Source organism: Eptesicus fuscus, chromosome 14 (assembly GCF_027574615.1).
Source record: "Eptesicus fuscus isolate TK198812 chromosome 14, DD_ASM_mEF_20220401, whole genome shotgun sequence".
Taxonomy (NCBI): Eukaryota; Metazoa; Chordata; class Mammalia; order Chiroptera; family Vespertilionidae; genus Eptesicus; species Eptesicus fuscus.
The window spans coordinates 40312321-40337936 of NC_072486.1; the positions used below are offsets into that span (position 1 = coordinate 40312321).

At 38.8% G+C, this 25616-nt stretch overlaps 1 protein-coding gene across 1 annotated transcript in view; it reads left to right on the plus strand.

Annotated features, from left to right (window-relative positions):
- LHFPL3 (LHFPL tetraspan subfamily member 3) overlaps positions 1 to 25281 on the plus strand; it is a 338271-nt gene extending 312990 nt beyond the window's left edge. The window contains exons 2-3 of the mRNA XM_054726623.1: positions 22490 to 22734; positions 25219 to 25281. Coding sequence (XP_054582598.1) covers positions 22490 to 22734; positions 25219 to 25281 — 308 coding nt within the window. The remainder of the gene's footprint in view (positions 1 to 22489; positions 22735 to 25218) is intronic.
- Positions 25282 to 25616: the final 335 nt, after the last annotated feature.

A 25616-nucleotide genomic window follows, 5' to 3' on the forward strand; every position in this document is an offset into this window, starting at 1 on the left:
TATTTATTTCCCAGTTTGAGAATCCAAATTTCAGTCCTTGGCTGTAAGGTCACTTCACTCCTTGCTTCAATGACCCCGCCTGGGAAGACCACCAGTCAGCATCTTTAGGCATCTTCCAAATCACCTACATGTGAGGACCATGTGGGATCTACAGGCTACAGAGATGCACTAAGAGCTGCCCCACATCTGCTCTTGCCATCAACATGCCATACTACCATTTCATTTTCTCCTCTCCATTCCCAGTATTGGCTCAAAGAGAGTACTTGTCCTTTCTAGGTGTGTGTGTGTGTGTGTGTGTGTGTGTGTGTGTGTGTGTGTGTGAGTGTGTTGGTTATTTTTGTTGTTTTCTTTGTTGTTGGTTTTTTTTGGCTTTTCCCTTAGCCTACCTGAGGTTTCCATGATTGCTCCACCCACCCAACCCGCTTGGCCAGTGCCCAAATTGGTGCAGCCACTAGGTTCATGAGGGACCCAGTCAGGGTCTTCACTCTTTTTAACTCATTGCCCACGAATCTCTCCCTCTCCTGATTCCACCAGCATGAAGAGCTCTGCACTCCTTCCATGAGGTGGGGGGTATATGTGACTTCCTTTATGACAAATCCTGCAAGCGCTACTAATTCATCTATTCTTTGTCCATTGGTTGACTGTAAAAGTTGAAAATGTCTGAACAGCCTTTACGTGAATATGATTTGCAAATGTGCGTTTGTCTTGTGTCACTGGTGTGTTTGATTATATTAGCTTCCTCTATGAGTGACTTAAAGAATATTTTTAGCATTGAGGTTCATGGATTCACTTTTATTACATTTCATCAGTTGTTTAAATTCATGCCATATTTTAGTTTACAGTTGTGAATTTCCTAGTTTTAACCGACTTTTTGCCTTGCATTATTTGACTTTATCCTCTATTTTTTCCCATATATAATATTTTCTATTTTGTCAAATCCTTCTTTTCTAGAACCCTCCCTCCCATTATACAGTCTGTACCAATTTGTCTCCAGGTCTACTGAACATTCAGTAACTGGGAATCTCCCGTTACTGCCCTCCTAGTTTGGATCTACTGTTTCAGTATCCTATGCCTTCCTCTTTCTTTGTTTACACTCTCACTTTGCTGGAGTATGTCCTCAAGTATCTCCTAAGAATAGATGTGTGGGTGGTAAAATTTGAGTCATGTGGTCTGTGTCTTTACTCTGTTCTCCCACTTGATGAAAAATTTATGTAGTATTCTGGACTGCAAATTCTTTTTCCTTAGAATTTTTAAGGAACTGCTGTATTGTTTTCAAGCATCCAGTGTTGCTGATAAGCCTGGTGTCAGTCTTGTACTTGTCTTTTTTACATGACCTTTTTTCTCTCTAGAAGCATCCAGTGTTGCTGATAAGCCTGGTGTCAGTCTTGTACTTGTCTTTTTTACATGACCTTTTTTCTCTCTAGAAGCTGTTAGCATTACTTTCTTATCTTTGACATTCTACAATTTCACAATGATGTGCTGTCTAGTTTTACTCATCCTGCTCAGCATTTAGTGAGTTTTCTCAATCCTCAAATCACATCTTTCAGCTTTGGGAAATTCTCTATTTCTGATATCTTCCTTTTGTTCTAACTCTTCGTGGCATTCTGTTCTTACTCTTTAGAGGATATTAATAAGAAATGTCTGTGTATATCAAGGGGGAATGGTAGAATTGTGTTTTGTTTTCTTTTCTAATTCTGTTCTTTTCCTTACATTATTTCTTATGCCTTCAGTGTCTTTTTTTTTTTTTTTGTCTATTCTCATGTCATAGGCTTTCCTAAAATATCTACTAATCCTTAATTTTCCATTCACAATTCAGAATGAGGCAAAAACAAGCTCATTATGAAACTGCATATCTGAGTAAGGCTTACTAACTGGTAGACTTCACTTTAGGAAGAGCAGATAGTAAGCTGGCCTTCAAACTAAACAACAAAAATACCCAAACAGGAAGCTTTCTTCTCTTGAAAACCAGTTTGAATACAAAATAAAGATTTTGTAACATATCTTACAAAATGCTCTATGATGGCCTCCTCATTTATTAACCTTCAATTATATGGGTGGTGTGTATCTCAGTGATGAAATATCAATGGTCATCATTGATTTTAAAAATTCCCAAACAGTTAAATTTTTTTAGAGGAAATTCTCCATTTTGCCTTTGACATAAACTCCTGACTGATGAGCATTATGCACCTGGGAATGGAATAGTGCCACTGTTCCATATAGACACCTTCAATTAAACCCTGTTTTCTACTTCATATCTCATCCTCAATTCTACCTGGCTTATCTAGTGTCCAGAGGTAGGGTCTCTCCTCTGCCCCTGCTTCTTCATCTCATATTCTAAGCTGTGGCCTCTTCCAACTTGTTTGATCATTTACTACTCCTCCATCTGCTTTCATGCTTCAATATAATTCTGGTAGGTCTCAGCTGCCAGTGTCAACCCTCCTCTCCCATTTACTCTCCTGTTTATTGTAGGGTTCTATCTTTATTCCTATATAGTCAATTTAATTAGAATCTCAGAACAGTGAAACAAGCATGATCAGTCTGCTATCTTGAAAGGAAACTTTGTTCTAAAGATTTTGATATAAAGAACCCTCCTTTCCACTTTTTTCTAGATCTTTTCATTTAACTTGTAATATTTATTTAATTTCCAAGCAGTTTTTCTGGTCATCTTTTTATTGTTGGTTTCTGGTCTTTTCAAATCAAGATGTAGCTTCTAAATCCCAACTTGGATGAATTTACTTAGGCTCTTCATCACCAAATTGATGTTTAGAAGTGTTCTATAGGTTCAAATTATCTGTTCTGTTTGTAGAGTAAAAATTGTATAAATGTCAATTAACTTGACCTTGTTGATTATGTTATTCAAACTCTTTAGTTTGTTATATTTTTAGACTTTTATCTGTCAAGCTCCAAAAGAAGCTTATTAAAATCTTCCACTGTGGTTTATCATTTTCTCCTCAAATTTTTAGCAACTTTTGCCTTATGTATGTGTCTGCTATGTTTGTACATAACCTTGTATACAAAGGTCTATGGCTATGTTTCTCTGGGTATTGTCTTCAGCACTATATTACCCTCTTTGTCTCATTAAATGCTTTTGACTTTGAATTCTGCTACTCCTGCTTTCTTTGTTCACATTAACTAGGTTTATCTTTGCACATACCTTTATTTTAATCTTGATTTGTCACTTTATTTTAACTGTGATTGTTGTTAGCATATTGTTGGATTTTTGTCTAACTGAATATGATAATGTAATTTGATAGGGAGATGCAGACTTTTCACATTTATTATGATAACTGATATTCTTTATGTTACTCCTTCCATTTAATTTTATGTTTAATATTTAACATACTTCATGTTTTCTTTTTTCCTCTTCTTAGTTTTCTTCCTAAGTGTCTCTCAGTTTTCCCCCACCTTAAGTGGACGAGATGATAGAGGGGGCTGTGGTTGGGTATTTCCCTTCTCCCAGGTGGATTAGGCTCTGATAAAACCCAGTTGGTTAGGCTCTGGTAAAACCCTTTCCCTTGGCAGGCCTGGTTAAGAAAGATGCTCTGGTGTATTTAAAAATGACTCCTTTTCCCCTCCCGCTGCTGGAAGCAAGAGCAGATTTTTCTCCCACCTTCACTGTGAGGACCTGGCAGAGCTCCAGGAAGTAAAACTCACTGAAGTGAGGGGGCCGCCCTAGAACTGCCTTCCCCTGGAGCTTTTAACTCTCAGACTTGTCCTACTGAGCCTCCAGCAACGCGTCAATTACAGTTCAGGTTTTCCTACCTCAGTACTGGTTCCCCAGCAGGTTTCTGCGTGTGGGTTTCTGCTCCGCTGAGTTGTGAGCCTCTGTACCCACCTCTCTGTCTCTCCAATTTGGGGGGCAGCAGTTTGTCCTGTAACCTCACTGCCCTGACAGAGCTAAGGAGAGCTGTTGAATTTTTATAGTTTGTTCAACATTTTACTTATAGATAGGAAAGAGTAGCGACTTCCTCACATGACAGACAGGAAACTAGAAGTCCTGGCTCCTTAATTTTCTGTCTTGGTCAGTTCTCTGTTCTCCAGAAACGTTTTCTCTGTTTTTAAAAAATTATTTCTCCATATACTCCTTTTCCTCTTCTCAGAACTGTTAACATTTATATTTTTTAAATTTGTTTTTATTGGTTTTAGAAAGACAGGAAGGGAGAGGGAGAAAGAGAGAAACTGATGAGAGAAATATCGATTGGCTGCTTCTTGCACACGCCCTACTGGGGATCAAGTCCACAACTCAGGGAATGTGTTCTGACTGGTAATTGAACCAGCAACCTTTGGGTTCATGGGACGACGCTCAACCAACTGAGCCACACTGGATATTTTAAGTCTCTTAAGTAACAGATCACTTTTTTTTCCCCCCTCATATTCTTGGGATTTTTTTTGTGTGTGTGTGCCATTTTTTCTACCAGGTCTTCCAAGCTACTATTTCAGTGCTCAGCAACAACCATCTTCTTCAGTTGTTTGTTCTTTTTAATTAAGGCTTATGTTTAGCTATAGGAAGTCTTCTAACTGCATGTTCTAACTGCATCTTTTCAAAGAGCATCAATACTCTGTTAGCATCCTCTCACACTTCCTTCTTCAGTTTTATGGCTCTGGGACCCCCCGATCCAATTCAGCTATTTTTCCCTTGGGTCTCTGATGCCCCTTGTATTTTTTTTGCTCACTCATGGTTTATTGACCTTCAGCAACCATTCAACCAGAACTTTGAGATTCCCCAGGCCATGATGTTGAGCATGAAAACATATGCTATGTCAATGCATAAGCAATTGTGCTGAGGTAGGAAGGATGCCTCTCCAGGAAAAAGCAGCAGTTCTCTGCCCATAGGAACTCAAAGCAGCCCAGCCTACAGAAATATTTCTCCTCTAACCCACGAGGCCTGAAAGCTCCTCCCAGAAGTACATGCAGCCCCTATAAACAGTCTTCTGCTTCTCTGTCCCCCTCAAGGAGCAGGAAATATGGAGTTTTTGCCCCAAAATAATTAACTATGTATCCAGTGGTTCTCAACCTTTCTAATGCCGCGACCCTTTAATACAGTTCCTCATGTTGTGGTGACCCCCAACCATAAAATTATTTTCGTTGCTACTTCTGTAATTTTGCTACTTGTTAATGAACTGTAATTTTGCTACTGTTAATGAATTGTAATGCAAATATCTGTGTTTCTCGATGGTCTTAGGCTCTACAGCAGCAGGGTCGCCTAAGACCATCAGAAAACACAGATATTTACATTACAATTCATTAACAGTAGCAAAATTACAGTTATGAAGTAGCAACGAAAATAATTTTATGGTTGGGGGTCACCACAACATGAGGAACTGTATTGAAGGGTCGCGGCATTAGAAAGGTTGCGAACCACTGGTATAGACCTATAGTCTAACTCTGTTTCATGGTTCTAGTAACTACTCAACATTATCAGACCCAAGATACTGGTCATTACCTCAGAAAATCCAGGATATCAACTGCTGCCAGCCAGTAAGAACCCCTGGCAGGTGAACCAGACAGGGATGTCAGTCATAGACAGATAGCAATAAGGGCACTGCTACATAGTGCCAGAGTGACTCAGCATCCCAAAGGCCACTGGGTAAGAGGATCACCAGCACAGCACCTCCGCACATTGTCAGAGCTAGACCAGTTGGGCCAGAGGAGCAGTGTTCTCAATTTCCTGACCATCAAGGTCTCACATGTAAGACAGTTGGCATCCACTATATAGCTCTTGCTCCAGGTTGAGGTAGAGTCAAAATGTAGGGTCAGTAAAGTGTGCATCCCAGAACCCCATTGTTTGAGGCGGTATGAACTTAGGGTATGTGCATTAGGGTAGCAAAAGTTATAAGGATTAACCATTCAATGGAAGTCAGTATTCAGGTTGGTAGAGCATATCTTACAAAACGCTCTATGATGGCCTCCACATTTATTAACCTTCAATTATATGGGTGGTGTTTGTCTCAGAGATGAAATATCAATGGTCATCACTGATTTTAATATTATTTAGGTTATATAGCCCAAGCACAGTGTTCATTCTTAGCAACATCTTTAGAAAACAACAACTGGCTAACTTGAGTAGCTTCAATTGTGAGACTCCAGAGGAGACAGGGGGTGATAACTACAAGATCTGATGCCCAGGTGGACTAGTATATGATGCTGACCAATATGCTGGTTCCTCAGTGCATGCTGATGAAAAAAAAACAAAAAAAAAGCCTTATATCTTTATTCTAAATTTAACACCCAACATTCAACATCCCAGGTGCACCAGAGGAGAAGTTGCATTATCACTCAACCACATCTAAAGCGCGCTACCTCAGTCAAACCCAGTATATGAATGTGCTTGAAAAACAGATGGATGGAGACCCAAGTTCATGCTCCATTAGACTTAATCCACTCCAGAGCTCACCATTTTTCCCAGGGTACATAGTACTCAATCAGGGAAGCACGAGAAGCTTAGAGTTTCTAACCAGTTCACTGAAAAATATATTCTGTCAAATTTAGGATTGTGTCAGCCTGAGATAAATAAAATAAATATCCCCAGCCTCTGTGCCCCAGGTGAGGAAACTTCACAATTAAGTTGACCTGCAAAATGTGGACCCTGTAGGAACCATGAGAATACACTGGCCAAAAATCAAATGAGAATAATCTGTAATATTGCAATAATTGATATCATGGGAAGACCAGTCTGCAATAGTCACATGTAACCAGAACCTCATGGAACCTCAGTTAACTTAAGGATTTAACCATCCCTGAAAGAGGTCCTCTAGGCTCCACAAGTAGGATGTTCCTTCTCCTCCTCTGACCCATGAGGAATTTGGGATACAGAGCTGTGTCTTTTCTATTTTCTCTAGTAGTTTTTTTAAAATATCTTTTTATTGATTTCAGAGAGGAAGAGACAGATAGAAACATCAATGATAAGAGAGAATCATTGATCAGCTGCCTCCTATATACCCCCTATTGGGGATCGAGCCCGCAACCCGGGCATGTGCCCTTGACTGGAATCGAACCCAGGACCCTTCAGTCCACAGGCCGATGCTCTATCCACTGAGCCAAACCAGTTAGGGCTCTACTGTGGGGTTTTTTTTTAATATCTTTCTGAATACTGGCTCCATTATGGTTAGTTCTCCACTGGTTGCATCTGTATGACTGAAAACACTTCCTGCAGGATTTAAGGAGCCAATGTGTCCCCCGCACCCCCCGCCACCCACCCAATGCAGGAAGGAAGATGCATAAAAGAAGAAAAGATGAGATTTGAGGGGACTTATTCAGTCATGATACTACTAGCCAAACCAAGCAAGAGTAATCTAAAATCATTAAATGATACTTAATTCCCAAAATAGTGATAGAGAAGTCCAGAGGGACATCAGAGAGGACATCAAAAACCTGTAGTTCAGAAATAAATAAAAGGTGAGAGGGGAACAGGAGTCTAAGTGCCTAGAACTCTTCCCCTCACTTCCAAGGGCCAGCATGGAAGGTAGAAACAACCAACCACCCATCATCATGTAGAAAGACCCAAGAGCGAGGTTCTCATCAGCTTTTACAGTCCATAGATTACTCAGGTCTCTAGGCACCATTCTAAAATCTGATACTAAAAAAAGATATGAAGTATTCTCATCCCAAATACGGTAATGATAAATCATTTTTCTTGTTATTTGGACTCTTTCAAGGAAACATAACTTTCACTCTGGAAATACCAAGTGCTGATATTTACTATGCTTCCAGTAGAAGAGATGAATAATATACCACAGTATTGATGATAGAAGGAGCATAAGTTTTAATCTTATTGGAATATAAAAGAGACATTCCCAACCCCCTCAGCTGGAGACTATAGGCCAAATTCACCATCCTTTTGCTGGAATTATTTCCTTTTGAAAAATCTCTCTTGCCCTCCCTGGTAATTTTAAGTATTTTGATACTGGTTACCTTCCTATTCTTAATAGTTATATGTATATCTAGATTTTAATATTTATATGCTATAATTTAAAAATCATGCCCACACATACTGTTTTACCTCCCTCCTCCCACTCTCAGTCCTCTGTGCCCCAGTCCTCTTGCAACTCTTGGATCTGGTTGAAAGAATAATGGTTCAGGACTAAAAATCATCAATGTTCCCTTTCAGTAAATTTTTTGCAATTCCAAAGCATTACACTCAGTAGTCCATGTTTGCGTTTTTGTTTTGTTTCTCACTTGGTTACTCATTACAGCAGATAAACTGGGTACTTTTTAGGTTACAAGTCCATTGAGAGAAGGAATTAGACTTGACTTGATCACCACTATCTCCAGACCTGGGGCATAAGTAATAGTTGCCTGACTGAAAAGGCTATTGGATATGTAAAATGGCTTCATTTCTGGCCATACAGAAAATGGCATCTCTTAAGACTCTTCAGATGCTGATAGCAACTCCCTTAACTAGGAATATGTTACTCTAAAGTTCAACAACAAAAATCAATGAAGTTTCTGCATTTTAGTTTACTGAGATTTTGTTACCAGTTATTTCTAGAGATGTCAATTTGACAACTCAGAATGCCAATACTTTGAGATAAGTTGGCCCATTTCTTAAAGTTCATGGGAACCCTTATATATTCCACCACAAGACCATTTCTCAATAATGGCCTTCTAGCCATGTACTGCAACACAAATATTTTTATATTTTTTCCAACCTGCTTTAACCTTAATTATTGACTCTATTTAATTAGGTCAAGACTGGTCTTTTGACAGATTATCTACATCAGTCTCACCAGTTGTTAGGTGAATATGTCTTTATTGGTGTTTTAATTTTACTGTGAGATGAAAGGTATATATTTTCCTGAAATAGTAAAAGTTAAACTCTATAATTTTATAATGGTTAAGGGATATAACTGCAGTCATACAAGCCAAGCTGTCAATCCTGGTACCTAATTTACTACCGTGACATTCTTCAAGTTTCTTAAGCTCTCTATTCTTATTTCAACTTGTATAAAATAGGAGAAATAATAGCCCCTACTTCATAGGGTTGGAATGAGGTTTAAAGGAGTTGATTCCTATAAGAGAGTGCCTGGCACAAGTGCTCAATAATGTTAGCTATTATTTTTATATAATCAAAATATTTTTAAAAATAAAGGCACTACTAGTTGTTACTACAATTTCCCTGACAAATTCTTTATTTCCTTTAACATTTGCTCAAACTACAAATCTCATTGGGGATTCTGGGCTCTCAGACACTTAATTGATGACTCTGGCTTTATATAAAAATAATACCATTAATGTTCATGGATCAACACTGATAACATGGGAATAATGGATAAGAATTGAGGTATTGAGCTCCTCCTACAAATTAGACCCATAACAAACTCCACCTACATGCAACTACACCTGGACCTTAGAATATGTTGCCTATCTTTGTGAAGGTAGATTTGAAGGTGAGCCCACAGATTGAGTGCATCAGTACCTAGATGTAAGGGGCACAACCCAGATGCAATCTTATTCAAATTTCCAAGTGTGACAAATGGCAAAAGCATTAGGAAACTTTACTTAGCACTGTCATTTTGCAGATAGCAGAGATATTCTCATTGATCACCCACATTTTGAGGAATGAAGACAATATAGTCTTTGGTAACAGCCTCTACAGGACTGGGGTTGTTGAGATGGCCTTGTTTGCAGTGGTTTGGATGGGTTCAGGCACATAGCATGCTGTTTGGGAGAAATAGCAATGCTGAAAGGGAGAAAGTTTGGACTAGCAAGACTGACCTTACACAGAGTCACTAATGGGAATAGCCAGTATTCGGTCCCAAAGGATCCCAAAGTTAGGCTTGATTCAAGCTAAAGGCAATATTCAGGTCAGAGAGGTGAGCAAGCAGTGAATGGGGTCCTGCAGGAAGAAGGCCCCCAAGTCATGGCCTTTATGAACGTTGCTTGCTTTGGTCAAGGTGATCCAACCTTAGCATATGGTTCAAGCTTGCCTTTAAGGGTTTAAGAAAAAAAATGTTACACAGTCAAAGCCAGGAAAGATAGCAGGCTCCAGACAAGCAGGCTAAAAATAATATCAAATGTTGGTCCCACCCTGGCCAGTGTGGCTCAGTTGGTTGAGCACCATCCTGTGCTGTGCACCTAAGGGTCACTGGTTCAAGCCCCAGTCTCTCTCTCCCTCTCTCTCTCTCTCCCCCTCCTCCCACCCCCTCTTCTTTTATCACTCTAAAAAAAAAAATCAATAAAAACATATTAAAAAGAAAATGTTGGTCCCAACATGAAACTGTAAAGCTAAGCAGGAAACCAAGAGAGAACCTTGTCACAAACTGAGAAAACCCTGCAGAGATCCATGGAGGAACAAACTTGGGAAGCCCAGGAGCTCAGTGTTTATGCCACACAGGAGATCTACAACTGACTTTATTCCCCTTGATCTGGGCCATTTTAACTGCAAATCAGAAATCAGGAACAAGATTATATAACACACTACTTTTGTGTAACATTATATGGTATGCAAAATATTTCTTCCTCCCCAAAAGATGTCTACACCCTAATCCCTGGAACCTGTGAATGTGTTAAATTACATGACAAAGGGGAATTACGCTTGCAACTGCAATTAAGTTTGCTAATCATTTTACTTTGTGATGGGGAGATTGTCCTGGATTATCTGAGTTGATTCAATCCAATCACACAAATCCTTAAAAATAGGAGAAGAGGCAAAAGAGAGGGTCAGAGATGTGGTATGTGAAAGGGACTAGACTCATTTCAGGCTTTGGAAGCTGGAAAAGGGTCATTAGCCAAAGAATGCAGGCAGCCTCTAGAACAGTGGTTCTCAACCTTTCTAATGCCGCGACCCTTCAATACAGTTCCTCATGTTGTGGTGACCCCCAACCATAAAATTATTTTCGTTGCTACTTCATAACTGTAATTTTGCTACTGTTATGAATCGTAATGTAAATATCTGTGTTTTCAGATGGTCTTAGGCGACTGTAGAAACTGGAAAAGGCAAAGAAATGGATTAACCTTAGTGCCTCCATGAAGGAATACAATCCTACCAACACCTTGATTTTAGCCCAGTGAGCCCCATTTCAGCATTGTGATCTTAGAACAATAAGATAATACGTTTGTGTTGTTTTAAGCCACTAAGTTTGTAGTGATTCATTAGAGTAGCAATAGAAAATGAATACACATTACAAATGAGGAAATGTCTAATCTAGATTGTGTTTGACTCTAGAATCAACAAAATTACAATTTGTCCCAAATGATATTTCTTTTATATATAAAAATCAGCTTCTCTTTGAAAACTACAAACAATACCTTGACAAGGGAGAGCACACAGTGTTGTAGGCTGGATAATGTGTATTCATCTTTTTATCCCCTAGAGCTGGGCTCATATAAAAATAGGGACCAGGACCAAGGCCCAGATCATGGCTGCTCTAGACCAGCGGTCGCCAACCTTTTGGACCTCATGGACCACCAGAATCTAGACTGTTCTTAATTTCCATTCAGAATTTTTAAGTACTCATGGTCATATATTGGTCTCCAATAAGAATTAATATTCCCTACTCTGGGTGAACATGCAACTGGTATTCTGGATTCAAATAGCGATAAAACAAAACAAACAGACAAACCTGAAAGAAGCAAAGAAATTCTTTAGTGAAACGTTTGAACAAGTGCACTGTCCTATCACTGTATTAAATGTTTCTAACTAAGCAGTTTATCAGTAATTTATATGAGCATCACCCCAGAATTTAAAATGCTTTAGATCAGCAAAGTACTATAATTCCATCAGAATACCTCAGCCTCAGATATAAGAGTGGTAAATAAATTACAATAGATTTTTTTTTTAATACCAAGAAGGAACCTGGGGCCATGGTTAAAGGATGAAAGTACAGGGCCTCGAGGGGAGGAAAGATCCCTAAGGCAAAGAGCAAAAGCCCAAGCTCCCTGCTCAGTCTCTAGAACCTTCCCCACAGCTACTCTAGTGCCCATGTTCAAAGCTAAAAACCTTCTGGGGATTTCACTGGCAAGTTAAGACTGGGTTAAGTTTTATGTTAGCCAAGGGAAGGCATTGTTCTTCAGGCATTATTCTTCAAATGTCATATTGATCAAGGTTTTATCTATAACATTTTGGCTACTGCTTTTAGAATTTGAAGTTGAAAGATGTGTGAAAATCTTTTGACAGAACGTTTAACACGCTGACTTCTCTCACCATCTCTTGAACTGGATTTTGTCCTATACCTTTTTTTGATAACTACTGACAGTTCCAATTTGTATTCTCTGGGAAAACATTCTTGTTCTAAAGCAGCAGCATTCTCAATAAAAATATAAATTACTGGAAAATTTTACGATAGATTGGTCATAACCTAACATATCTCAAATTATTTTCCCAAGTCTGAATAAATGAATTTTTTCAAAGGAGCAGCAAAGAGAATGGAAGTCTGAAAAAAAACAAACATTTAAGGGAAACCTGATGAGGGCAGGGAGCAAGAAATTTAAAAACTCAAATAATGGTCTTTTACTTTAGTAGTTTTTGTTTTAAATGTAATAAATCAGTTCCCTGGAGTCCACGTAACCTTGATCTTATGTATCCAAGGGACAAGATGTTCAGATGGAGGAAATAACACTGAAGAGGAGCACATTAGGCACAGTCAACCCTGAAGATTTGCTGTCCAGAGCCCCATAGTGCTGTGCTGCTCTTTTCATTGCAGTGGAAAATAATTCAGTACCTCATCTAGATCATGTCTGTCCTGAATGATATTATAAGCTCTCCCTGCAAGAGATTGACATCACTCCATCCATTATGCAACTTTTCTTTAAACTAAATAAGGACCAGGACTAGGGCAGAGGGATGGATGGATGGATATAGATAGATAGATAGATAGATAGATAGATAGATAGATAGATAATCAGCCAAATTGTGAGAAAGTGTAACCTGGGAGCCTATTAAACATGTGCAAATATGGCATCTGATGCCTCCTTGAAAGTAAGGGTGATTGGAGAAGCACTCTTTTCTTGAACTTGGTTCCACTCTAATATTTTTAGTGTACTATATATTTTTCCATGTGTTTTCTTTGAACAGTTTTTGCCATTTGAAGTTTCTAAAACATTAAAATGTTACTTCAAAGGCATAAAATTAAAAGTGATCAACCTGTGTAAAAGAAAACTGTGCTGCCATCATTGGTGCCAAATTCTGTTTCAGGAAAGTGTCTGCAATGGGCACTCTATTCCTGGTGACTCAATCCCATAGTCGGACAACTCAATCATCTGAGAAGGAATTCAATGGCTCCTAAGGCCACCCCTTCAACTGAGAAATTAAATGCTGATAAATTGGCTTGAGGTTCCGACCTTGTCTAACTCTAGCCAACGGCGCTAGAGTCCCATGGTGAGTCAGAGTGGAGAGCAAGTGAAAATGTTTCCTAAGTCAAGGGCTCACCTGCAAATTTCAGACATGTTTGTGACCTGCCAGCACTTTCAGTTGTATGTTTATTGAGATGTTCATTAAAACACTGTCTTTTGAAAGAAATAAATCTTCACAAAACTTAAATAGAACCTAATTGATTAATGAATGACATGAATTTTTACCTTAAGCAGGAATTATTCTACATACTAGAGGCCAAGTACACGAATCCGTGCAAAGGTGGGGTCTGGCTGGCCCTCCCTGATTGGGCCAATCGGGCCAGGCTGGCCAGGGGGAGGGGCCACAGGTGGTTGGCTGGCTGGCCCCACCCACAGTCGAGGTAGGGGGGCCAATCGGGGTCAGGGGAAGGGGCCTTTATAGCCAACTTAAAATGTCAATCCAAAAGATAGGGATGAATAAATAAATAATTTTTAGAAAAAAAAGAAAAAGAAAAAAAAAGATAGGGATGATTTTCTTGTGACATGTATAAAACTAAATTACATATATTTATGCAGTAAAACTTCATTAATTCCCATCCCACACACTTAGAATTAATAAGTACTCTAATGTTCTTGGCACTACATATAAGATGAAATTATGATTAGGTGAAATACTAGTGTAAACAAAAGAAATATTTATACATACAAAAGCTAACAGCTTCTAAGTGTTATTTAAGTAGTAGCTCTTATACTCAAAGAATAAATGTCTAACTTGTAAACAATATGTTAAGCACTGCCAAGACTGTGAGTGTTCTTAGAACTAAAACTAATACTCTAAAGTGATTATAGCAAGCATCATTACTATTGATAAGTAAAGGATAATAACATCAATGGTGTTAAAACCATAGGTTCCAAAGCTAGACTGCCTGAATTCAAATCCTGGTTCTGTTGTTTGTGGGCTCCTCATCTGTACAAAAGAAAATAATGTTGGGGTTGGCAGAAAGCAATGAATGACAGCCCTCTGTTCCCCCTCTGCAATGGCCTAAATACTTATGCCCCCCCCAAATTAGTAGGTTGAAACACTAATCCCAGTAGTAGGAGCTGGAGCCTTTGGGAGGTAATTAGGTAATGAATGTGGAGCCCTCATGAGGGAGATTAGTAGTGTCCTTATACAAAGAGGACAGAGAACCAGCTAGCTCTTTCCACCATGTGAAGTTAGGACAAGAAGTCAATCTTCTACATACAATCTAGAAGAGGGTGCCCCACTGGAATGTACAATGCTGGTATTCTGATCTCAGACTTCCAGCCTCCAGAACTGTGGGACCCTCTCAAGCTCCCTCCCAAGCACTCAACCAGATGAGAGAGAGAAGAGCTGGCAGATGGAGACCAAAATATCCCCTTTATTATGAGAAAGGCTGAAGAATATGGATCTGGGTTTCTCAGCTAAAAGGGCTTTCTAATCTGCACTCCCAGAAGTTGGCATACTTATCTTCCTACTCCCCGGCAGCACCGGAAACCCAAGCCCAGGCTGTATAAAATCTGCCTCCCAGGGGAGGGGAACATAGGTTCCCACAAACAGGAATAGAGGGCCCATTGCAGACACTTTCCTGAAACAGAATTTGGCACCAATGATGGCAGCACAGTTTTCTTTTACACAGGTTGATCACTTTTAATTTTATGCCTTTGAAGTAACATTTTAATGTTTTAGAAACTTCAAATGGCAAAAACTGTTCAAAGAAAACACATGGAAAAATATATAGTACACTAAAAATATTAGAGTGGAACCAAGTTCAAGAAAAGAGTGCTTCTCCAATCACCCTTACTTTCAAGGAGGCATCAGATGCCATATTTGCACATGTTTAATAGGTTCCCAGGTTACACTTTCTCACAATTTGGCTGATTATCTATCTACCTATCTATCTATCTATCTATCTATCTATCTATCTATCTATCATCTATCATCATCTATCTATCTGGCATCTATCTGAGCTAGAGAGAGGAAGGGGCTCAGCTGGTACTCCAGTTCCTCTCCACCAGATATTCCTCGGGGAACTCACCTCATCTCCATGGAGATGAACAAGAAATGAGATAAAGTGTCAAGGGTATTTCAGGAAAAATTCCTCTTTGTGAAAACTAGAGGAGCCAGGATGAAGTATTCTCATGCTGCCCTTTGCTTTGTTTGAGAATTAAATGAGATGGTGCATGAGTGGTGCACCCCATTTGTGATGAGTATTATTGTCATTATCAAGATGTCAATGAATTTTATGGATCTGAGACATATATCAAATGCCAGCTAGTAGCATTCTAGAGATCAGAACTGCATTGTATTTTTAAGTTCTAAATTCTGATTTGTATTATATTTGGCTATTAACCCCCAAAGTTGAAGCAAATTAGCAAGTTATGTTTACAATTGAATGTTTTTCCTTGTGTCTGGTATCTATACTAATAATCTATACTAATAATAGAGGAATATGCAGATTGTCCAGGACAATCCAGGAATATGCAGATTGTCCATATTGTAATAGAGGAATATGCAGATTGTCCATCACAGTAACGACCAAACAGCAGGTTGCATAGGGCAACAAGGCCGGCAGGGGGGCAGTTGGGGTTACCAGGCTGGGGCAGAGGGCAGTTAGGGGTGATCAGGCAGGCAGGCAGGTGAGCAGTTAGGAGCCAGCGGTCCCAGATTGTGAGAGGAATGTCTAACTGCCAGTTAGGCCCAATCAGGCCTAAACCGGCAGTTGGACATCCCCAAGGGGTCCCAGATTGGAGAAGGTGCAGGCTGGGCTGAGGGGACCACCCCACACACACACATGCATGAATTTCATGCACCAGGCCTCTAGTCATTCTGTAAAAGGGAGTTCTCTGCAGTGGGTGAAACCTGTGCTCAGGGTGCAGAGCTCACTTCGCACAGGTACAGATGCCTTTACTCAGGCAGTTAGGGCTGAGTGTCTGGGCAGAGTAGCAAAGCTCTAATTATCACACACAACTTTCTAACTCTTCCCTTTGAGACCCCAGTGTTTATTTACACTTTACCCCCCCCCACACACACACACACACACACACCACCACCACCACCACCACCACCCCTTTCTAAGGTATGTTTTATCTTTTGTGTTATGGCCCCAAGTTAAATGCCCATAAAATGATACTGGGTTTAAAATCAAAATTTATCAGGAGACGATTTGTTTCCTCCACTGGACTCTAAACCACAGTAAGTCATGCCCTGGCTTGTCTAGTGACTCGGTTTTCCAGAGGTAAACTGAGGTATGAATATAATACCTTTTTCAAATATATAAATACCATACGTAGCTCAAGTTTGCTGGCTACGTGCTAATGAAGACGCTGTAGGAATGATTCTTTGTGTCCTTTTTCTCAGGTGGTTAGAGTGAGAGTCCTCCTGTACACATTCCCCCACCACAGTCTGGCAGCTGTGAGGGCATCAGTGTCTTCTGTTACTGTATGCCTGAATAACTGATAAAGTTAAGTGGATGCAGGTTCATTTTTTTTAATATATTTTATTGATTTTTTTTTTTACAGAGAGGAAGGGAGAGGGATAGAGAGTTAGAAACATCGATGAGAGAGAAACATCGATCAGCTGCCTCAGATTGAACCCCAGACCCTTCAATCCACAAGCCAACGCTCTATCCATTAAGCCAAACCGGTTAGGGCATTGTTCACCAAGTTACCTTTGAGTGTTTCAACAGCATGAGGCAGTTTATCATGCTTTTTGTGCAACTGGGCATAGACTTTTTAAAGAATGAATTTAGACTTTCTCTTCCTGTCCAAAAAATAAGCAGTGCTCAGGCTCCTGATGTTAACAGTCCTGATTAGGACAGTTGGACCAGCAAAATCAGGAGACCCAAGTGACCCAAATCATAGGCCGGCCCCCTGTTGCTTTTTTCATCTCACTTCATTTTCCTTTTGAGAAAGACCCAATTAAAAACATTTGTGGGTTTTTCTAAGGATATTTCCTTCACAGAGCTTACATTCAGCTCTTTGGGGGGGGGGGAAATTAAAAAACAAATCCCTGAGCAATTAGTGGCTCTGGGGAACCACTAGCTATTTGTGTCCTATTTGGTAAGAACCCATTGTGGACATCCATCTCTACACAGAGGTTCCCCTCAGGATGCAGATGCTTCCTAATCATTTGGAATATGCTTAAAATTGTAATCACAATCATGCCTTCACAAGGATGCCTTTATTATGTATTTTAGATTAGAAGATGTCATGAAATCATACAGTAAGGACACAGTTTTCTTTTCATCCTTCTTCTCTGCTCACCTCCAACTTGGCTCTCGTTTCTCTTTAACATTCAAGAATGTCCCTCTGATATACTTGCAGAAAACCTGCTGCCAAAATGAAGGAATATATATAGCTGCACGTAAGGTAGTCATTTCCTAGGTGACATTCTAATAAAAAACCCATTTTTGGATAATAGCCCAATTGGAACTAATTCTCCAGTATCCCTCGTGGTCAGAAAATAACATGTCCAAATTCATCAAATGTTCCAGTGCTTTGTATAGTCTACTGTTTAGTGTAACTATGGTGTTACATCTCACAGGATGAATAATTTGTAAAGAATTAGAAGCAATTAATTATAAAGCCGAGAGGAATAGTATTTAATTTTTTATTGACTGAGACATTAGCCTAGGATCTTGCAGGTACTTCTTAGTCAGGATTAGGAACAGCTGTTTGTTTTCAGTGGCTATACAAATCGTGCAGGTTAATAAGGTTCTGGCTAATCGAATGCCAGAAAACAGAATTTATTATAGCATTCAAGCATTAAGGCAGAGCATAATAATACCTTTCCAAAGAAACCAACAGAGCCTAAGCTATTTTAATGGCTTAAATTAATCTTAAACACACTATAACTTTCGGGGGCCTCAGCCTTTCAAAAATAAAACAGCCAAGTAGAAGAAGTTTGGATAGGGCAAGGAAGAAAATGTATATTTTGATAATACATTGTCAGAAAATAAAATGTGTTACGCAACAGTTATCTAGAAACACAGCTTTAAAAAGGATAGGATTTATTTAAATAAATAAATCAGAGATTTTAATCAGAGATTTCACTTATGTTTTGAAGACTTTTTAATGCAATTGTTTTATTTTTCAGTACCCTATTATATAAGCATTCAGATTTTCCAAACATATAAATTATAAAAATATTATATCTGTCACTTTAAGAGAAGGCAAACAAAAAGGGAGTAAAGAGTCCAACACATATTCCAGTGCCTGTGGCCAGAAGGACATCTGGAGTACACTGCTGCTGGGGGGGAGGGCGGGGGGAGAGACCTAACCCTTGGTTTGGTTTCCCCAGGAGACCAAACCCTGACCTTGTTAGCCCAGTTTTTATATTAAGATTTCTCTGAACAGCCAACACCCTTAGACTATGGAAAATAAGAACTTCATTTTTAAAATTCTAATTTTATAACAACATAAAACTAAGAACAATTGTATATTATATCTTTTTTTTTTTTTCAGATTCTTCACTTAAAATAGACTGAAGATAGGGAACAAGGGATTGCCATTATTCTATAGTTTTAGTTTCAGAGTGCTAATTCTGCCTCTGCTCTTTTTATCCCAATTTCTAAGTTCCCATAAATGGAAACTTTTAAGATAATCAGTCTACCCTGAGTGCAAAAGAAGATGTCTTTGAGAAAAGATGTCTTTGTCGATTTCACCATTCCACAAACATCCTGTTCCAGTGAACTTGTCCTGTGATGTCCAATAATTTGCCTGAACTAGTCAATGGAGATTTCTATTATGTTTACTAAAGCTAAAAGTCATTCTCCAAGGGATTCCCATTCATAAAAGAAAAATATTTGATTTTTTCTTTATAAGAAACTAATTTTCTCATAGACAATATTATTTTATATGTAAAAAAGCACTTAGAATATTTTTTAAGTATTCCAAGGAACATAGCATCCTTAGAGGTGATTTTTCTGAACCATGTTTTGGATTCAAAGATCTATGTCTTCTCAAACAAAGTGAATTTCTGCTCATGAAAGCCACATATTTTTAAAATACACACATTGTTATTGCTAGACAATGCCTTAGAGAGAATGTTGGTAAAGAGTGCTGAGAGATTCAAAGAGAACAGGAATTTGAAAATATTTTATATCATTAACTTCACTTTTTTCTAATTATTCTTCTTCCAAGTACTTATAATCTGATGTCTAGTCATAACAAAATTGTCTCTGTAACTAGACCTTTTATAGTTTTTGTGACCTTGAGTAGTTGTGATATTGACTTCTATAAACTATATTTAGAGTATACTACCTAACCATTATAATTCATATATTCATTCATTCACTCCCCCATTCAAAAGTATTTTAATGCCAACTATGTATAAGGTGCTATGAATATGATGACTGACCAAAGACTCTTTGCTCAGAAAGCTTATAGTCTATTAATTGAGATAATACTTGCAAATAAATAACAAATATAAAAAGTAACAGGGATTCTAAGGTAGGTATAGTCAACAGTTATGGGAGTTCAAAGACGGGCAATTGTGATATTGTGATTTATAATAAGAAACATGTATTTGTTCTTCTTCCACTGTTCCTGGCATAGAGCTTCTAAAAGATGTTTCTTGCTATGTGAATAAGGTGACTTTAGGAACTCACCTAAGGATGGGGGTTGGTTGCCAGGAGAACCAACATGTGATTAGAGGGTTGGAACTTTCAGTCCCATCCCCTTGACCTCTTTGGAGTGGGAAGAGAAGAGGCTGGAGGTTGAATCAATCCCCAATGGCCAATGTCTTAATCAATCATGCCTAGGAAGCCTCCATAGAAGCCCCAAAGGGTGGAATTGGGAGAGCTTCCAGATTGGTGAACTTGTGGAGGTGCTGGAAGTGGTGCACTGGGAGAACGCATAGAGGCTCTGCTCCTTTCCCATACCCTTTCCTACACATCTGTTCTGGCTGTTTCTGAGTTAAATAGATACTTTTGTAATAAACAGGTAATCTAGTAAGTAAAATGTTTCCCTAAATTCTGTGAGCTGCTCTAGAAAATTAACTGAACATGAGAAAGGGGTCTTGGGAACCTCTGGTTTATATAGCCAGTGAGTCAGAAGTACTGACCTCAATTTCCCATTGGTACCTGCATTGGAGGGGTCATTGGAACCTCCAATTTGTAGCCAGTTATCAGAACACAGGTAATAATCTGGGATTGAGACTGGCATGTGAAGGGGGAGCAGTCCCTTAACCTGTGGAATCTGGTGCTATCTCTCGGTAGATAGAGTCAGAATTGAATTGAATTGTAGAATATCCAGTCGGTGTCTAGGTACTGTTTGTTGAGGTGGTTGGGAAACCCCACAGACACACTAAAGATACCAATTTAGCAATATTCTAGGTTAAGAATTTGAGATGGCTTGCTTTATGGAGGATGTTGCATTTGACTTGAATGTTAAAAGGTTTTAAGAGTGAACATTTAAGGACAATCGTGGGAAATACTCCAGGCAGAAGAGAAAATAAAGAGATTCAAAACCTTGGTGTGTGAACAGAGTCATGTCTAGTTCAACCCAAGTGGAGAGTACAAAGGGAAGGGGGACTGGAAAAGTAAGTGGGGCCTTTGAATTCCTGACTAAGATGCGTGTTCTTCAGTACCAATGGGGAGCCAACAAAAATGCTTGGAACACGATGGTCTAAAATCTGTATTCCTGTGAGGATGTACTGAAGGTTGAGGGAAGTTAGGGTACCCTTTAGAAATATTGAAGGTTTCAAGGAGGGAAGTGTCAATGGCACTATAGGAGATACTCAATAAGGAGTTGTTCATTTAATGAGTGAATAAATTAAGGAATTAATTAATGAACCCACCTGTTCAGAAAGCTCTTTATAACCTAAACTGTTATCATTTACTACTAAATAATTCAATTAAGTATAAAAAGAGTGGCAACAATAGCCACTTCTCTTCTTTATTTTCAAAGTAACATATTCTTTTTTAAAAAAAAAAAAAAGCATCCATATAATTCCCACACTGATATTTAGGAAGTAGAATACAAGTATTATCCTTAAATTTGTGAATTTCCATAAAACTCAGTGGTGCCACACCATGTTGCAGTGCTTTTCAGCCTTTTAAAAAATTAAAAAGAACAGAGAATAGGATAGACAATATCAGAGTAAATTGCATGTGGAAACTTTTTAGTGTGTGCGTGTTTCAGAGATCACAACATAAAATTATATTTTGCTGTGGCTCAAAGTCAATATACCCTCTGGCATTGTCCATGTTATCCTAGACCCTTATCTGGCTCTGTCATAGCTCTTCAAAGCCAGCATTGAATAATCCTTCTGCGGTGTTATGATTTCTTCTGCATATGATTCCTATTTACAATGGAAACCTTATACAAATACACACCAAAATTCAATTTTTTTAGTATATTCTTGCAGATCATCATCCCTTCACTTCTCTCAGAATGCCTGGGCTCACTCTGAAGTGTATTCCTACAGCTCCTACAGGGTGCTGGGCTGGTTTAAAAAAAAAAAAAAAACTTTATTGTTGAAAGTATTACAGATGTCCTCCTTTTATATATATACTAGAGGCCCAATGCACGAAATAGTGCATGGTAGCCCACCACTGCTCACTGCACGAGCCACCCCGCCCTGCCACGAGAGCTACCCCACCCCACCCTGCCACACTGTGAGAGCTGCCCCACCTCGCCGCTGCTCGCAGGCCAGGGGAGGGACCGAGAGGTGCTCAATGCACCTCATGGTGACTAGTCGTTTGGTTGTCCTGGTCATCACAGACACTGGCTTTTTATATATATGGATTCTGTTTTATTGATTTCAGAGAGGAAGGGAAAGGGCAAGAAAGATAGAAACATCAATGATGAGAGTGAAACATTGATCGGCTGCCTACTGCACAAGCCACTGGGGATCAAGCCTGCAACCTGGGAATCCAACCATGACTTCCTGGTTCATAGGTCAATGCTCAACCACTGAGCTATGCCAGTTGGGCCAGATGTTCCTTTGTGGGAGGGGCTGCTTTTAAGTTAAAGTGTGTGTGGGGTGGTGGGTGGGTGGGGAACATCCATCCCAGGTAGGATGCTAAAATAAAATGTATGGCCCTAACTGTTTTGACTCAATGGATAGAGCATCGACTTGTGGACTGAAGGATCCCAGGTTCAATTTCGGTCAAGGGCGCATTTAAAATGTGTGTCTGTTTTTTTTAATTTATGTTAACTCCTTTCGTTTTCTTTTTGTTTTTGCCCTTTCTCTCAGCGGCCTGCCTTGTGCTTGGCTGTATGATCTTCCCTGATGGCTGGGATTCAGAAGAAGTAAAACGGATGTGTGGAGAAAAGACAGACAAGTACACCCTCGGGGCTTGCTCCGTCCGCTGGGCGTACATCCTGGCTATTATTGGGATTCTGGATGCCCTGATCCTCTCGTTTCTGGCATTTGTGCTTGGTAACCGACAAGACAGCTTGATGGCTGAGGAACTGAAGGCTGAAAACAAAGGTAAGATTGCTTTGGAGAACTCTTACCTGGACGTCTAAACACAAAAACAATACTTTCTATTATTTCTTATCAAGTATCAGTGCTTCCCCTGTGGGTCTAATTTGCTACATCTTTTAATGCTATCTAGTTTCCCCAGACTCAGCTACAGAAGTTTCTACAATTAAAATATTTCATTTTTACATTTACCTTTCTGAGGCTCTCTGAGTCCACTATTATTATTTAAATACATTTTTTTCCAGTTTCTTCTCTTCCTGAGTTAATGGCTATGAATAGAACTTTGTTTTGTCTATTTGACTAAACTGTTCACAATCACTTTATTTGAATTCAGACTCATTCTCTCAGAGAAAAGTAGTGATACTGTCCCCAAAGTTACAGTTAGATATTTAAGTAATTACCTAATTAGCTGAATTTTAAATGTGTTATCTGGATAATCAAAAGTCCTCAGATTTCTCTCAAAAATAAAATACCTTCTGAAACACAAAGAAACTCGGATATAAAACAGGACATTGACTAGTGGATGATACAGAAATATTATAGTAGATCAATAAGGTAACAAGTCGTTATTCAAGATGAATCTTTTAATTTTCTTTTTTAGATTTCTGAACCAATTTCTTGGGATAGAATTTACTGTCTCTGTATAGACTTAGATTCATTTAACTGTTTTCTATTTATATTATCTTTAACTTTAACACTTTACTTATATCAGTACCTTCAATTGAGTGCTTCCTTCTTCTGGCTTTTATTTCTAATTGGGAACTAAATCCATCCTTGAATTATGAAATTTAGCTTATTTCAAGTAGTTGCTAACATCAGAGACTGTTCACTGCTTCAACAAGCCTCAAGCATAGATTAGTGTCTATATGAATATCTCATATAGTGATAGTGTAGCATGTAGGTCATCACTGTTTATGCTTATAAACTATGAACTATGAGGAGAGAAAATTGAGAAGTCTGGGAAAGCAGCAAGGTTCATCCACAAACACTTTATCTCCCTGATTTATAGACAGAACACATATTAGTTTACTTGGTTCTGTCAAAAATATTCTAAACACAAAAATAAACTTTTCACAGGCAAGTTACTTCTTAAAAATGCAACTACTTTCAAAATAAAAAATGATAATGTGAAGTTAAGTATTATACTTTATAAAGCATGTAACAAATTTAAAGTGCTCTCATGTGTGCTCATTAATTTGGGGACCTTCTCTGTTATCTTTGGACTTGTTGGATGTACACGGGTCTCTGTCCAGTAATGTCACTTCAAAGTTAATAAGGACAGCTCAATATCCAAATAAGTTACCTTGCCCTAGAAAATGAGTTAAAGAAAACACCACTTTGTTCCACAAACTCTTGATCTCCACCACCACCCAGTAATGTACCAGAATGCACAACTCAAAGTTATATTGAGAACTTTTAACTTTCCAGACATCCTTTGACCACAAATTAGGAGAAGAAAATTCAAAAAAGAGAAACAGGAAGATTTTTACTTGGCGATTGGGAATTCTAACTCCTGTCCACATGTACAAGTAACAACAATTCTGAATTCATGCTTTAGAAAGGAACAGCTAGCTTGATAGGATAACACTCACCAGTTTTCAAAAGGGGTCTTTTCTTCTGGTTGACTCAGTTAAATGTTGATTTCTAATACTTTCTGTTTCGGTTTTCGTCAAAGAAAACATCATGTTCCATTCAATGATATGTTGGAAACACTTTAGTAAAAGGGTTGATGGAAAAGAAAGTTAAGAGGCCAATATAAGGTTTAGGGACAGTGTATAATTTTTCTGTGCATCATCTTCTCCATTGTGTGTATCACATTTGCATGTATCCATAGTTTATGCCATTTGGTTCTGAAGGACTAAAGTCAGTAGTGATATCAAGTCAGATTTAATAAACTAGCAGAGAGTATCCGGCCACACTGGTGAAGCATTCAATTGTACCACACTTTTATTTCACAACTAGAATTTCTTTACCTGGAACTCTGTGAAGATACCAGCTGCTCTACTCTGCAGGCAGCTCAGATCCTTGTACAATAGGCTCTGTATACAGTGAGACCAGAATCCTAAGCCTTGTAGAAAATCAAACGTGCATGTTTCTGAGAAATGATGTAAGATTTATAGTTGCTGTGCAAAGTAGCATTTATTATTTGGTATTATTTAAACACTTGTTCCATGTTGAAACTTCCCAAGTTAGATTGCTTGAGGGAAGGCCAATCAGTGATTTTGTGTGTTTGTGCATGAACATAGTTTCACTAAACAGTAATTTTATGGCTTTCAAGTGCATGCAATAACCCAAACTAAATACCATTAATATTCTATAGATTATAAGGGAAGAAATAGCTGTAAGATAAGAATAATTTGTAATTATGAAATTGATTATAAATGGGTATGTTTACGATTTGCATGGATATAGTAATATAACTTTTAACTTATTAAGACATTCTTTTTCACTATTAATTTTTTCTGATAAAACTACAAAGATATCCCTTGGTCGTCAAGGCCTCTTTTGGGTTCCAAGGCAATGTAATGAGACAGAGGCAAATCAAACTCACAAAATTTTAGAAGAGTTTTGTAACTCCATCATGCCTTCTGGTATCATGGAAGCAAAATAACACCATATCTCAAGCCTTGACGCAAAAGAGTAAAACATCATGCATTCTTATATACATTACTAGTGGCCTGGTTCACGAAGATTCGTGCGGGGGGGGGGGGGGGGGGGGGGCGGGGTTCCCTCAGCCCGACCTGCACCCTCTCCAATCTGGGAGCCCTCAGGGGAGCCCTCTCCAATCCAGGAGTTTTTGTCTGTCTTTGCAATCATATGAGCGAATTGTCTGAGACCCCAACCCAGTTTGGTTTGTTGCTCACAGAATAATAGAGGCATTTTTTTTCTTTGCTTC